General features: G+C 36.1%; 2 protein-coding genes across 3 annotated transcripts in view; both read left to right on the forward strand.

The window, feature by feature from the left end:
* Positions 1-833, forward strand: part of gpr156 (G protein-coupled receptor 156) — a 30,748-nt gene extending 29,915 nt beyond the window's left edge. The window contains exon 10 of the mRNA XM_067443393.1: positions 1-833. This exon is cut by the window's left edge and continues 1,163 nt beyond it. Within this exon, the coding sequence (XP_067299494.1) occupies positions 1-157 (157 nt within the window). The 3' untranslated portion in view covers positions 158-833.
* Positions 834-5,662: 4,829 nt separating this feature from the next.
* Positions 5,663-17,381, forward strand: part of gsk3ba (glycogen synthase kinase 3 beta, genome duplicate a) — an 85,308-nt gene continuing 73,589 nt past the window's right edge. For both annotated transcript variants that reach the window (XM_067443396.1, XM_067443397.1), the window contains exon 1: positions 5,663-6,511. In XM_067443396.1, coding sequence (XP_067299497.1) covers positions 6,424-6,511 — 88 coding nt within the window. In that variant the 5' untranslated portion in view covers positions 5,663-6,423. The remainder of the gene's footprint in view (positions 6,512-17,381) is intronic.

Consider the following 17,381-nt stretch of genomic DNA (forward strand, 5'->3'; position numbering starts at 1 on the left):
TTACTACCAGCGGCCCTACTGCGGGGCCTGTCATCACCCCTACGATTCCACAGACAGCCTCACCTCAGGGACCTCTGACAGTGAGGATGAGGACTTCTACCGCTCGACACATCCTGTCGTGAACTTTAAAGTCGACCTTAAACCAACCTTTGTCTGAATAGACTGCTCATCCATTATTTATATATGGGTCAGTGATGTGATGCTCTTTGTGTTTTTTTTTTTTTTACCTGATTAAGTTATTCACACTACCTAGTTTGGAATAATTACAATTTTAAAGTCTCAGTGATCCGGAAGTAGCAAGTGAGTTTTCTTCAGTGCTGTGACGTATTTCCAAGTGAAACTGAATATTGAATAGAGGGCAGGGTTTTACTTCAGCACTCCTCCTCTCTATTTCTCGCTCATAGCAGACAAATAGTTGGAGGGTAGTGGTTAAGCATTTTCCAACCTAAGCCGTTCTACTGGCATCATCTGAGAAGGAACGCCGTTTCCGGATGTTACTTGTCAGATTTTGATTAAAGATTACCACAACATTTTTTCCCCCTGTGTTTTAACTTGCACAGATTAATTGTTCACCCTAAGACCTGTAACATGTGCTAACAAAATAAATAAGGTCGATTTTGATTTCATGAGGACTTTAAAGAAGTTTTATAATTTTAAAGTTTTTGAAAGAAGTCTTTTTTTTTTTTTTTTGTTGGCTGTATGTGGATCAAAAATACAGTAAAAACCGTACCATTGTTAAATATTATTACAATTCATTATATATAAAAAGAAATTGTAATTGTTCCAAACTTTTGACCAGTGTACATTAAAAATGCACTTCATGCACACTTGAATACACCTTTTTTTTTATTATGGACATGTTTTATTTAAAACTGAGATGTTTAATAAAAAATTTGATATTTTTGATGTGGCTTGAAGTCAAATATATCTGTTGTATAATAAAAAAGTCTCATAATGACTTATAATGTTATAATTAAGTGGTTTAATTTATTATTATTATTATTATTATTATTATTATTATTATTAATATTATTATTTTCTTTTACAAAATCTTAAAAACAGGAAATGTTTGGAAATGATTGACATATTTAAAACATGGCAATAATTGTAAGTTCTGGTTTACACATGTCAGACGGAATTGAAAATAACATTGAAAAACTGTGTAAACATGTGTAGACATATTTTATTCATTTACTTGATGATCAGAGAACTTTTTAGAGTTTCAGGATCACAAAAGCTATATGAAATGGAAAATACTGGGTCATAAAGTAATATGGCACAGTGGTCTGGCTTACCTGTTCTCTCATTAGCACAACTAAATGAAAATGAGCCATTTTTATGTGAGCCAAGAGCCAATTCCTGTGTAAAAAAATGCTTTGTTTACACTTCATTTCTTCAAGAAAGCTATATCCATATCCATACACCTTTTATGCATTTCAGTAATTTAAATGTAATTTAAAAATGATGACTGATTTTTACAATCCTATTTGCATTCATTTAAATAGAAACACTGCAAAACCTAAAAGAGAGATTAGATTAGAAGGAATACATATTGTAAAAAATAAATCAGCTGTGAAGTTAGCTTTTAGTGCGTAGACTGTTTGAATTCTTATGTGACGTAGTGCCTTGATCATTTTAAGTTGCTCTCACAGTTCAATAGACTATAAATTACATCATTTGATGTTAAAAAGCTTTATTTTATGCTACATAAAACATTCCATAGTCATTGCTTTGAAGATGCATTTTGTGGATACTGGTTTAAATGCAAGTCTCTTTTAGAGTGCTTTACAACATATTTATTTTGGTGTGTTCCATTCTATAAGATAGTATGTTTACCGAGGCTTTTATATAGGTGTTTATCTCCTTATTTATCGAATTTAAACTTTAAGAAGCAGGAAATGTGACTGAAGAACCTGAACTGCATCTTATGTTGTTTGTCCAAACAGTGTTTTTTTTTTTTTTTTACCTAATTATTTTACATATATTGTATTTGTGTAAATACTTAGATGTGTGAATGTGTTTGTGTCTTGTAAACATGTTTTCTTTATTAAATTCAATTTGTTGAATCAGTCTCTGTAAGCAAATGAACATTTACAAACAAAAACAGATGTGTGCTTTGTGTTTATGTGAATAAATGTCCGTACAACTCTGCAAACACATACACAATCGCCACAGGAAGTATTTGCATTAAGGCAAAAGGGAAACCGTAGCTTGCATTACTTGCATCACTTGTTCTATTGCAGATGTAGGGCTATTTGTGAAACATCATTGTAAAATGTGCTCAAAGCAATGTGATCACATCACAGAAAAGAGTGACAGAAGAAATAATAAAGCTCAGACATTGTGAACTATTCTGAACAACACACCGGATGTACAGGTCACTGGTTACAAATGGAACATGCACTAAAGCTAAACCACAATAATGATGATGGTAGGGGAAAGGAGAATCTGCCCGTCTATGAAATGTAAATAAGCAATTATGCCATGTTATGTAAGCCCACTGAAGGAATGTGCAAACATTTTTAGCTGAAATGTGCCTATATTATGTACACCATCCCTGCATTTGGATAGTTATACTTATAAAAAGCGGTGTCAAATGAACAGAATGTCCAAAAACTTTAATAGCTGTTAGATTCAAAAAGTTTAAAAAATAAGAAAAAAAGGAAAGAGAACTTATTTCACAACAATTTTGTTAGTACGTCACAGGTTAAACAATACACTGGTGAAAGGACAATGCCAACGTAGCAAGTTAGTTGTTCTTCAAATGAACGTGAGAATATGTGCCTTCATAAAAAGCGATACTTTCAGGACAAATTCATGCACTGTAAAAAATTATTTAGAAAAAAAGTTACCTGGTTGCCTTAAAATGTTTCAGTTCATTGAAATTAAAATTTTGTAGTTAATACAATGAATATTTTTTGAGATTCGACAACCTTTATTAAAATATTATTTAAATATTTTGTAAGCATATTGGGTAATTGTGCGTGTTTTATTTCTGATGACGCAGTGAAACATGCCAAATAGTGCTATTTTCATGATTCATCAATGTGGTTCAGATACAATAATATTTTGAGTTTCTATTTATTAAACAAATTTCCTTAAAATTTTAATTTCAATAAACTCAAACATTTAAAGCAACCAGGTTACTTACTTTTTTAAGTTAAACCAACAAAAACCAACAAAAAAAATGTACAGTGTGGTGACAAATTTTAGCAGTAATGGTCCATCAATTTGGTCAGTTTCATAATCTGGCTTCCAGTAACTGATCTGCATATGTAATCAGATTCCAAAAATGAAGTACTTGTAATTAGATCCTATCCTGCTGAAAGAGGCCACAGCCACCAGGGAATACCGTTTTCATGAAAAGGGTGTACATGGTCTGCAACAATGCTAGTACGTGTCAAAGTAACATCCACATGGATGGCAGGACCCCATGTTTCCCAGCAGAACATTGCCCAAAGCATCACACTGTCTACACTGGCTTGCCTTCTGCCTATAGTGCATTCTGGTGCCATGTGTTCAGTGACACCGCACATACACCATTACATGAAAATTACATGAAAATGTAACTTATTTAATTTAAAAAAAATTAAATAACTAACTGGTGTCATTTTAATTAAAATATTGTGAAAGCACTATGGGAAAAATAGGTTAATAGTTCCTGTACTACCGTATATAGAGGGAAAAACTACTGCTGGACATTTCATGTCATTTTTACAGTAAAACAGTTTTTAGAAGTAAAGGCTAATCAAATTATAATTTACAGTGAAAACCTGTAAACTGACATTCCCAGAATTCCCCGTGTGACTATTGAAAGTGCTTTGTTTAATGTTAACATTTTATGTTACATTTTCTAGTGTTTAATGAATGTTTATTGCATTATTTTAGTGTCGAGTGTGTTACCATGATGGTCTTTTGTATTTGTGTGAATGACTCTGCGCCTTACTACTATAATTTAACTTTTAAAAAAGGCGGCTTGTGATAAACTTCTTCATGATTCTTTGTGTGGCTTGCACTTTTAACACCTGCATTATTATGGTGGTTGTCAGTTTTCTGACATTACAAGCTATTCTGTAAATATGTTTACATTTTTCCTGTATTTATTTATTTTTTGAGGACAGACACAGCAGCGTATATGCACATTCACTGCCAATCTAACCAGTGTCTTGCAGACCAAAGCGACATAACTTGGATGCAAATCATTTGTTTGCTTTGGAGGATTGTAAAATATTGTTGTAAAAGATAATTCTTCATTTGAAGTACATTTTCATGTATGCCATATGCCTTTATATACTGGATAAAATGTTTTTATTTTATTTTATTTTTTATGATGGAAATTATAATAAAAATATATATAAAATAATAAAAAAGAACATAAAGTTACATTTGAACACTTTGATGCATGGTGACCATTACAGCATAACTCTTTCAGAATTAATCATTTGAAAGATTCTATTCCTATTATTAGATAGGCCTAATTATGTTCTTATTTTGAAGGTTAAAGTTATGAATTTATTGAACATTAAGATTTAGTTTTACTAAAACAACAACTATTCAGAATAGTTGTGTGTTAGTTAAAATATAGCAAAAAAATGTAAATATTACAATGCAAATGTACATTACATACATTAAAAAATGCCTTGGAAACTTGCTGAAATGAAATAAGTAAAATTACTAAAACAGAAATAAGTAAATTAAAGCTACAAAAAAAAAAAAAAAAAAAAAACGAAAACTATAACTAAAATTTTAATATAATAATAAAATAAATCATATAATAGTATTTAAAATAAAACTATTTTATTTGAGATTTAAAAATGAATTCATCACAGGGTTAAATATTTTTTAGTGGGTGTTTTCATTTTTGTCCTGTCCTCAAATTGGCAGTTTAAGACTAATGATAGGTGTTTCTTCATTGTTTTCCATTCTTTAATATAAATATTTCAAATAAAATATGTTTCTAAGAACAGCCTATTCTTTTAACTGATGATAATCAATTATTTTTCTTAATATCACTTTGCATTCTGTACTTTTGTAATATCAATTTAACTTAAAAAAATCTTCTTTTTAAGTTAGCCTACCCTTTTAATAAAATACTTTCTTATTAGAACAGGTCTATTCGTTTTAGAGGTCAAAAGGCACTACTAGACCCAATACATTACTCTGACACTCTAATTAGCCTACATATTTGTAATAAAACATTTGTGAAAAATATGAGTGACTTGTAAATGATACTGTAGCAACAATGGCAAAGCGTCACAGAACAGATCACAGGAGCTCAGTTAGCAACAGTGCAGCTTGGCTACTTTTGCGCCTTCGATGCCTCTTCAGGATTGGGCCGTGTCTTTACCTCGGGTCCGCTTATTGGATGATTTTACAATCAGTCTTTCCACGCGCCCGCCCACTTTCGACTTCCGCGCGTCATCCGTGGCTGCAGAACACTGACAGATTGGCAAATTACACCATGTGTTCTGCGGGCACAAGCATTCGATTGGCGGAGGGACTCGCCGTCGCTCCGCCTACTCGCCAAGAAAGGCGTTGGATTGGCTGGCGTCGACCTCCCCAGGCCTTCAAGCGCGTTCACATTTTCCGATTCTTGACGGCGCGATGTGGCGTAACCCCATCTGTGCTCCCGTTCAACTCCATTGCCACCATTGCGCACATAACGTAGTTTACGTGAATCGGTTGGAGTGACAAAGAGAACGAGCACAAACCGACGGAGAAGAAATAAAAAAGGAAATTTCTGAATTACCGTGGGGATTCTGATCACAGTTCCCTTTAGGAACCGCACTTTTGGCTCGTATATTGAACTACCCGTGTGTGTATTGGATTTCTTATTTCGTCATCCGTGTGCATGGAGTTAAGTGGGTCGGAACGGCCGAGGATATCAGTCTTGAAATTGGGCAATTGGAAAATTCTCATTCGTTTCGTCGGTTAGAGCAAGGAAGCCGCCATGGCTGGTGCTGCTGGATCGTTGAGTCTCCACCTCAGTATATGAAAAATACTGCATGGTGATGAAAAACCACTCCAGTTTCTCAGCGATTTGAGGGTATATTAGAAACGGACTATGTTCTTTGTGTAAACCTCTGTTCCAGTCAGAGAGTGAGGGAGAGAGACGAGGATCGGTGGGTTCGAGGGAAACTGGGAAAAGGCCAATTTCATGAACACCTTCATTCATGATCGAATTTATCTGAGGTTTCATCACGGAAGATACTAGTAAAAGTCAACCAAAAAAAAACAGTCCCGTGGAAAATGTTCTGAAAGCGAGACGGTTTAGAGCTAACTGAAGAAAAACTCCGGACAGTCGCCCATTTTTTCGTATTATTTAAGTGGGAGAGAAACTGGTTCCCGAGGGTCGAAACGGATTCGTTCAAGACAAACAAGCGTATATTGCTCTGAGAGACGCGTGGGATCTCGGATTGGAAAATGTCCGGTCGGCCTAGAACCACCTCCTTTGCCGAAAGCTGCAAGCCTGTGCCGCAGCCGTCGGCGTTCGGCAGCATGAAAGTCAGCAGTAAGTATCATTCTCGGACACCGGCAATTCTGCGTTTATGCTTTGTGCTGTTGACCTTACTTTCTCGCTTTAATAGACGAGAATGGCGCATCTGTGCTCATCGACCGAGCCAGGCACATGAGCTGAGATTTGAGTGCCTTCAAGTGTCACCTTTGGGTGAAATATGACGTGCCCCATTTTAAAAGCGTGCTTTATTCCACAGCCGAACATTTAGGCTACCGAGACCCTGCCATGGGTTAGATGGGCTTTACTGGCGTTGATTCAACGCAGGTTGGCGGCGAGTGAACTTTTTCTGTGCGTTTTATTATAAAGGTCTTGGCATCACAGGAAACTTTATCAGTGCTGAATCAGCCTGAGATGAACACATTGATATGCAATCTGTCTGTCATGGGCAGAAGTTAGTCCTCTGACACTATCTATCTATCTATCTATCTATCTATCTATCTATCTATCTATCTATCTATATATCTATCTATCTATCTATCTATCTATCTATCTATCTATCTATCTATCTATCTATCTATCTATCTATCTATCTATCTATCTATCTATCTATCTATCTATCTATCTATCTATCTATCTATCTGTCTGTCTGTATACCTACCTACCCACCTACCTATAATCCAATATTAATAATAGATATGTTTTTGTTACTAAAATGCATTTCAAACTGTTACATTTTGTTTCTAGTACTTATTTTTAAATTCTATTGAGTAATATAATAATGACTAGTATCTTTTAAAATTCCATTAGTATCTATTTAATTAGATATTTATTACATACTAGTATGCCTTTGTGTTCTTTGTAAGAAATTGTAAATTTAGACCCATAAATATTTGGCTTCGACTACTACGTATTCCAGTTGTTGCTGGCACCCAGCTTTATTAGTATGTGCTATACTTGTATCTGTTTATGAGACTAGTAACTGTCCCAGATGTTGTGATATGTTATGACTAGTCAGAATTGCTGCTTTATAGTATAATTTTAATCTTACTATTAGATGTTACTGGTAGCCTTGAAGTACACAGCAAATAAATAAAATGTCTATTTTAGATACTAAAAAAAGATACTAGATTCAAATAGTTTACAAAAAATATCAAATAAAAAAAAAAACATCAGGATGTCATAATTCTCTACACCAATTTCGATATCACAGTAAAAACTAAACGAATGCTATAGCCGAAATAGCATATAAAAGTAAATAAAGTAATTACGAGCAATAGTACAAAAATAGGTACAAACAAAGTTGAAAAAAAAGTTACGTCATTATTAGTAGACATTCTAGTAATTACAAAAAAAAGTACTGAAAAGTTCAGACTCGGCTCACTTAGTTCCATGACCGTCCTTGCTTGAACTTTATATTTTACCTAAAACTACACTCTTGACCCAAAAATATTCTAGGATCATCAGTAACCTATAAATAGCTGTTTTTAGTTTACCTTAACAGCCACTGCAACCTTAATATGATGGATGCTGTTGTTGTGGTACTACAGCTGTGCCATCTGTTTCCAGACAGATGTCTTTTTGTCCCCTCTTCTGTCATATTAATAGAGAAAGGAATGTGCCCATTCAGACCTTATTATCACAGACTTCATAGCTATAGCCTTACTTTTTTTTGTTCATTCACAGTGACAAAAGATATTTTAGGATATCATGTTGTATTTTAGCACGGATGCCGGCTGAACTTAGCCCCGCCCACAACATTTTTAGGTCGGGCAGTTCGGTCTGGCCTTGCTCCATAGAGGAGTAATTATCTCCGAACAGAAACTGTTCGGACCAATGAAATCATCAGGGCGGGCTTTAGACGATGGCGGATAGATGATAAACAGTAACGTAATCATCACGTCATCAAAGGGGCTTGGATTATATTTGTTCAAATCTTAAACAGAGAGCTTGTTTGTATCTGCATTCACCTTCACAATTTCTCTCAGAAATGATGATCATGTTGGGTAAGTACTCTGTGTATCATTAAATTATTTTATTTTTTTACGACACCGGCAAAGATCGTTTATTCCAGCGCGTGTGCAGACAGGGTTGCCAAGTTCTTACAACAAAACCCGCCAACTACTAGCCCTAAACAATCGGTTCTCAGGGGGTAAAATGTTTATTTTGGCAACGTTGCTGCTAAAATTCGCACTCATGTGTCTATATATCACATAATAGTCGCTTCAACCCGCGGACATAGAAAACAGCTCACGAAAAATAAACGCGAACTTGGCAACACAGTGCAGTTGAACTCTGTTGACGGCGCTTCCTTGCTCTGATTGGTTGTTGGTCTATCCAATTGACGTCTTTCCTGGTTCGGTTGAAACGCCCCATAATCACAGCCCAATGGAGCAGTTTCAGACTCATATTCTGACTAGAATTGAGTATGACCACGTCAGGCTAGTTGTATTGTTCAATTAAAGTAAACATGAAGTCAAAATTCACCTATTCACTTTCTAAGTGCATGCGTCTGATCTTATTTTGAAAAGAGTCATTTGGTAAATATTATTACATATTCCATTTGTCTTGGCAATCTTTTAACAAAATCGAATTATGCATGATGCCAGTAAAACGTCTTTACCTCTCGGCTGACGTCCCTCCCCTCAAACCACTTGGCTTTATTCTAGTATGTAGCGCCTACTTTTTCTGATCCAATTAATTCCCGATGGATAAAATCAAGTTACTTTCTGCATTTTATTTGTAAAGAATATCCTGTTTCCCTTGGTGTACAAAAAATTATGCAAAAATTGTTGTGAACAGCATTTGACACTGAATTTAAAGTGCCCCTATTATGCTATTTTAAAGGTTCCTAATTTGCATGCATGCAAGGTCAAAATACACTTTCATTTTGTTTAATATACATGATTGCACTTTACCTTATTTCTCAAAGAGTCTGAAAACGGTTAATTCAATCATTCAGTCGCTAACCCCTCTTTTCCAAGAGCCTACTCTTCTCTGATTGGTCAGAGAGCCCAGTTTGTTGGTATTGGTCTACCACTGAAAGCACGTGTTGGACACAAAACGCCTATGACCATATCTGAATTTCAGCTTTGGAGGCTTTCTCAGTGCTTGATATATAGGGATACGAACAGCGATATTGGCATCTGTATCAATTCCAGCGCCAGTCCTCATTGTTTTAAAATGCATGCAAAGTAGATTTGCTGGGTGGGTCAAAGAAGACCCAGGGTGGATCTTTAAAACTTTGCAGATCTTTGCAAACAGTTGTATTACAGTATTACTGTAATATTACTTTATTTACTTTAAGGGATGAAATCATAGAATATACTTCTTATAAATAACCTTATATATAATCTTATAAACTTAAAGTTCACATGTAGTTCGTCTAAGATCTTCAAGATATTCAAAAGTTCTTCATTAATCTTCATTCACCCACTTGATCAGATTTGTGCTTCTCAATAATCTGAGGTGATTATAATTTTTTTTATTTTTTTGCTGTCCAATGCTCCGTCCAGAAGCAAAACTCTGTCTCTTTCTCCCTCTGGATTCGGTAAGGCGGGTGTCACCTTTCACCCCACTCCATTATCATCTGCCTCTGTCAGCTTCTGTGGATGTGTGGAAGCTTTCCTGCACCCTCAGCACAACTCCTTGTATCTTTGCATGTGCACATCCATACCTTCTTTTGCAATCACAAGTAGCTTTCAACAGTTACTGATGGACTGAAGGCCCATGTTTTCCAAATATTCCTCATTTTCTCAGTATATATAAATGAATTGAGAGATAAATGGACTTAAAGACCCCATTCTTGTCCATGTCTGTTAGCTTTATGCGCATTAGGCTGTTTATTTTTTTTTCTCTGTGAGAAGAGTGTTTGGAAGAAATGCACACATGAAGCTTGATTTGGTATACTTGATATAGGTCCTATTTCAGGACCTATTTTACTGTTCTAAGTTTCTTGTTCTTGTTATGGTTAGCATGAGAATAATCCTTCTATTATCACCTGCATAAGATTAGCAAAAGAAAAGGCTGTTGGCTATTTAAAAAAAGAACGAGGCTTTTTGGTATGCCTATTTTATGTCTTTACTTTCTGTTTCAAAAGGAAATAGGATAGCACTGTAAAGAAAATTGTGATGGGGGTCTGTAAAGAGAAGAATTATAACCCTTTCATTTTGCGTATTGACTTAATTCTGTTGAGGACAAAGACTTGACATCTCAAAATGAGTTCAGTTTGACTTATTAGTATTAAGGTACTGAACTGTACCGTGTTCTTTAGGCTATGTACTGCTCATATTTGTTTTTTGACATTTGCATTCTCTTGGCAGAGCTAAGACTGTAAGGCACAGTTACTTCCTGTTGATGGTTTCATAAGATTGAGAGACAAAGTATCCTGTGATGTTTGAGACAAAGGCAAATATAATCATATAAGCTGTGAGAACTTTTGTGGCTTCTCCGAACAAATGGTGTGCCATCAAAGGGAACTGCAGTAAACTTCCTGGAGCACACTGTCAATCAACCAAAAATAGTGCTTTTCACTGGTTTACTCCCTTGGAGGAACAAAGAGCTAACATTAGATCCAGCATAAGTGCTCTATACATTGTGGCATGAGCTCAAAATCTACATGAATTTCTGTTCAAAAATTATAGGTAGAGCTGGATGATTAATCAAAAAGTGATCGAAACCGAAATTCAGAACCTCTGACCGACATAGTTTTCCCATGTCGGTTATTTCATTTTTGTAATCCTCTTAATACTTTACCGTGTGTAGTTAGCCTACGTGACTCTGTCCTATTCAGTCACATCAAGTGCAGTTCGCAGGCACACGGAAAGATTCAGGAGCAGTTAGTCAGATCTTTTTTCGCTTGCGCCCTCACGTTGTGTCAGTTAAATGCGTTTAAAGGCTTAACAGTTTGAACATCCAAGCAATTTTCGGCCATTGTATCCGTGTCATTTTTTTGAACTAATGCGCTGATGCATTGAGACACAAACAGTCATACAGACAGTAGCTCGCATATCACGTGTAGATCGCACGCACATAGTAACTTTCTGGGATGCAGAAAATCAAAAACAAAGCAGTTCTGTGATTTATTACTATAGTAGCTTAGAAACAGATCCGTTATAGCACAGATGTTTCTACTTTTTGAAGTAACTACAACGCACAGCTTCACAATTAATAGAGACGGTATGACTAATTCGCATACGCAATCACTCCCATTAATGCATTCAAATGTGTCTGATGTACAACAAACAGACATTTGTAAGAAATGTTATGGCCCATAGACTATAACTGCTGCAAGTGGACTATTTACAGTAGGCCTACAAACCATGTCAGTGATCTATAAGGGCAACCAAAAGAGCAAAATAATCACTTATTAATTATAATCGTGGTAAAATGTTTTATTAATCGAGATTTTTGTTTTTAGGTCAAATCGTGCAGCTCTATAAATCACATACTGTAGAAAAGTTTCAATTCTGTTTAAGGATGTGCCTGATTTTCTGGTATACAGATACATATTTAAATGTTATGTCTGATAACTGATAAATGTATTCTTGTAAAATTCTATACTATTTTGTCTAAGTAAATAAAAAAATTATACTTCAAATAATATAAGTGAATTTAGAAATAACAGTGTTTGATAAGGTTTTTTAAGCACAATGTAATTGAGTTTATCGCTGAGTTGACTTTAACTGGGTGGTCTAAAATGAAATTGCAAAATACCTTGCAAATTACTCCATGGAACACTTAGAAAACTGGAGTCTAGAAGTTACTCTCAGCTGTTCCTTGTACACTGTATTTTGGTTGAGGTATTAGTCTTTGTTGCATTTTTCTTTCTTGTAAATTACTACACTCCAATTCATTCTCACAGTTGAACTAATTTCAAAAAAAGTATAACTTGTGTCTTTGCAGGATTTTTTAGATTGAGAGAGTTCCCTCTGTGAATTCCGTTGAGCGTATCAGGAGAGCGAGTCAAAAAATACCAGGCTCCCACAGGACCGTTTTACACACTGCTCAAAGACAAAGAGTGTAAATGCTACATTATAGATATGCAGTCTCACTCTCTTATACAGTAATCTATTCGTCTGATCTTTTATTTATTCCTTCTGATTTCTTGGTTTTGGTCAACAACATACTACTCGTGCTGTTATTAGCCTTTTGTTAATTCCTATTTAGGTTAGTGGCTCAACCTAAAACCGTAGCAGGTGCTGTTGCAGATCCATGTTCTTTGATTTCTTGTTGGGTCTTATCTGAGGAAAGTCGATTGATGTGTGACGTTGTCACCTTAGTAACAGATAATAGAGGGAATTCCATTCAGCAGAGATCTTGAGGACGAGAAAAGCTTGGACTCCACATGCCAGCAATGATGTCGTCATACATCTGCTGTCAGTCTCAACAGACGTGCTCCAACAGGTTTAAAACAGGGTTTCTGTTTGGACAGATACACTGAAACCAAATGAATCACTCACTGACAATAAATTATGCTGGAAGAAGGAAACCCATGAGTCAGATATTACCTAGGGAGAGAAAGAAAGGGTGTGTTCTTCAAAAAGATGGACGTGGCAGTACTTTAGGCTGATATGATGACATCATGGGTAGGATATATTTCAAGGTAGGTCCAGGCCAGTACCTACACTTCAATATCTCAAGATTTATATGACTTTCTGCACACCCATAAAATACTTTGGTGACAGAATGACTTCTTCAATTTTGTTTTTCCACTAAGGCCACCTCTTCGTAAAACATGTGCTCAACTTTGTACGTGTTGTGCTCTTGCACATGAAGAGATTTGCTCACTTTTGGCTTGTCTCGTTTACAAGCGTGCACACGTGTGTGACTTGGCAGTTGATCTGAGGAGACTGCATTAGTGGACGGCCGTAGCAGCTGGTTCTGAAGTGGGACGTGTGATTCTTCAGACCGCCTCCCCAACCCCCTCTTCTCAGTTTGTTTTCCGGAAAAAGGCAGCTGTCCAGGAACAATGAGTCCTTGTTTAGCATTTAAAAGCCAGTGCACCGACCATATTCTTGTGTAAATGGGCGCAACATTATTTTTTGCTGCATAAAACTGAGCGTTTGGTCTTTTCTTCCCCCAGATAAACCCCATGGTCTCCCCAGCCATTGTAGTGAAGTTGATTCTAAAATGTTCAATGTAAGAACTAAAGAAAGAAAGAACACCCATACAACACATACAAAGTAGTGAAGAGCAGTATTTAAGGAATTACAATTTTAATAAGACTTTGAAATATACGTACGACATGGGGATCCAGGAAAATGTGTGTGTGATAGAACAAATTACTCACTAGCCTCTCACCAAGTACAACATGTTCCTGAATCAACATCTTTGTTGATCCTGGAATAACATCCCAATCATCCAATCAGATTTGAGGGACAGTTAACAGTTTATGTCAAGTTTAGGCTTCCAAACATGTTAAAATGCTTCAATATCAGTGTTGTTCACCTATCATTTCCCTCTGATTTTAGGGATAAGTTATTGGTTGGGATAGGACTACATTTTTGGAGAGGAATATTGATCCAGGATCCAAGATGTTAACCCAAGAAAATGTCTTGGCAAAATCATTGTCTTTACTGGTAAATTACCATTAAGAGATTGTGTGAACAGGACCATAAAATGCCAGTAAATCGGTTCTGGCAATTTACTAGTTTGACTAGTTGTAACATTAACAGTAAATTACCATTATGATGCTGTGTGTGAACAAAGAAAGAAGATTACTGGTGAATCAGAATGCGCTGACGTAAGAAGTCTGCTTTTTTAAAATGCTAATGGAGATGCCACGATTACACCATGCTGTTTACAGCAAGCGCCGCTGTTTTTTAATAGTTCTATGCACGTTTATGCTAGATGGAAATCTTTGACCATTGCGCCACATTTTGCCGTTTCAGTGTATTTCATTCCAGACCCTTCCTTCTTTTCCATTCATCAGGGCTGCATTTCTGAAGTTGGATACTATTATACGTCTTGTCACTTTAGTTAAAAATCTTTTGTCAAATTGAACAGAAACTAAAGCGATTCTTCTTGTGGGCGAATAAAGACAAAAGCACAGCATTTAAAGATCATTTCTGATGTCTGGCATCACAGAATTCACTGATATTTTGGTACTGATGTGTGGATGATCTATTATTTTTTGCATATTTGTGTATTTATCGGTTTCCGTTCATTCTGATAATTTTCCAGTAATTTACTGGGAATACTATGTGTAAGGGACTATTGATTCTTTGAAACCATACGTTTGAAAGTTATTTCAAACTATTTAAATAAAACACTGTTGTAAAATTAATCTAATGATGTTCTATAAGAAACTTAGCGGGCCAATAACAATACCATTAAAATAATTGCAAATGTTTTGCAATATCAATATGTATCAATATTCAAAATATCTGTACAGTTAGTTTAGCTGTAATTTCAGCTTTACTCCACAAATGTGCTCTTTTAGTCAAAGTTCCAGCCACCTGCTAAGGATCAAAGCCTTTCAGTGGAAATCTTCGTCCAGGGGCCCCTCACCACTTTCCTATGAGTTGAGAGAGTTGGGGGATGGGAGTGGAGATGAAAAAGGGGAAGAGGGAGCCATAAGCAGCTCCAGGGTGTGGCTCACTAAGCTGTACATATATATTATGTACTCTATATTGATTATTCTCTACACCAGTTCACTTTACATGTTCTTTTCATATGAACAATGTTTAAAAATGCCATTCAAGCTTAGAATTGTAGCTTTTGTATAACATATTTTGTAAGATAAAAGGTAGTGCAAGTGATAAAATAGCAAGATTTGAATGCCAATAATATAGGCCTTGTGATGCAACAGTACTGTGTGACAACAGTTAAATGTTGATGACCAGATAGCTTTAATTTCCAGGCAGCTGTATGCTCTCACTGATAAGACCATGAAGTGGACATGTCTTAAGTTAAAAACAGCAACAACTTTAGTGTGTATTGTGTGCAGATATTATGTAATATCGCCTCATAGGTCAAGTGCATTTACTGAAAGATCTATTAGCAAGAGATTTGACAGACAGATATACAATAATTGGGTTATGCGAAACTTGATGCATAATTTATTGCCTTTGAGCATTTTAATAGCAACAGAACTCATTCGTATTCAGTCCTGACCCAGCTGAGAAGTTATATTGTGTTTAGTATAACCTGTTTCAGTGTTTGTTGAACACCTCGATTCCTGCTTGACCTATAAATACGAAGAAATTAAATAAAAAATGAATCCCAGTTCAACACTTACAGTATTCAATACCAGACATTAAACTTCTGGCGTTCTTTGGTCATTTTTGACGGAAAAATGTAACCTTGAAACATGGCAAAGGTTTTGGCGCTTGCTATGTGAACACGCATGCACACATACATACTCGGTTTCTCTATCTTTGTGGGGACTGTCCTAAGGCGTAATGATTTTTATACTGTACAAACTGTATTCTATTCCTTAACCCTAAACCTGCCCATCACAGAAAACTTTCAGCATTTTTACATTTTAGTATGTTTATTATTCAATTTCCCTCGTTGGGACCCATGGCTGGTCCCCACAGTATAGGTCATCTTAGGTTTTACTACCCCTGTGGGAACATTTGGTGTAACCACAATGTAATAAACCTGTACACACACACTCAAACTAAAATCTAGGGGTGTCCCCGACTAAGGATTTACACATTTGAATCAGAATTTTCGAATCTCTCTATGGTCAACCGATAGTCGAATCATCTCTGTGTGTGTAAACCATCGACCGTAAAAAAATAAACGGTATAAACGGGTTGGGAAGGGCAGGACACTAGTCAGCAGGAGGCGAAGTAAAGTATTTTTACTTTACTTTACACACGGCACACAGCCACCACTTTTAATAAAGTGATCAAAACTAGGCTACACTACACATTCGTAAATTAACCGTTCTCTCAACATTTAAAAGCCGCGATCGAAACACAGAACATCACACAAATATATAAAAGAACATTTTGATAAATAAACCTAAAAAAATACCAGCCTAGTTTATATGCACGTTCTTAAGCCGTTTGTGCCTAAAGGGGGTCTCACACCGGACTGAAGCTCAGCGCCGTGTCTCAGGGATCTCACACCAGGCAGACGCGAACATTTTATACGCGCAAGCTCAATTTTGAATCGACTTCTAAAAGAAGAGCTGCACGATGAGTGTATCTTGTAGCACAGGGTGAAATCAGTATGTACTTTCACGATTTGAGGGAAATATACATTTAATCGCTGTGGACAGGCGTCGAATGCTACCGTCGGTGTATGTGTTCGAATTTTAAAGGCCACGACACGCCACGACACGTCTTTATAACACTAATATTGAGCATCCCCATATTGCCAAAATGGTATGATCGTTATTTCATAACAGCCGTGAAGATTCGACCATGAGATCAGTGGTTGAATCCGGTCCTGCATATCGAATCTTCGACTATTAGGGATCACCCCTACTAAAATCATGAACATGATTCAAAAAGGTTAAATGGTCCTGAAAAAAAAAAAATAGTCACACTAATGCTGCATTCACATTGAACGCGAATGGAGCACCTGGAGTGAATGATTTCCATGTTAAGTCAATGTAAAGACATGTTTACGCGTCTCTGGATGTTCTGCGGCAAGAAAGACGCATTTAGCTGCTGCTGTCACGTGGTGAAGTGTCGTATGTGAAAACCCAAGTAATTTAAAAATACTACTGTATTGTCGCAAAATTTAGTTTTAAGACTTTTTTCAGGCAAGAATGTAGTTTAAATCTCAAATCAGTGGTTTATTTATAAAAAGATCTGATGGCCGATCTTTGGTCTCGTGAGTCTTATCATTTGTTGCCTGCCAAATCGTGTTGACTCAGAGCAAAGTAAAGTTTCATAACTTTTTTTTTTTAGGCTATTTAACTTTACCATTGTGGCCTACTAGCGCTGACACTAGCCTATGTTTCACT

Source organism: Pseudorasbora parva, chromosome 5, assembly GCF_024679245.1.
Source record: "Pseudorasbora parva isolate DD20220531a chromosome 5, ASM2467924v1, whole genome shotgun sequence".
Lineage (NCBI taxonomy): Eukaryota > Metazoa > Chordata > Actinopteri > Cypriniformes > Gobionidae > Pseudorasbora > Pseudorasbora parva.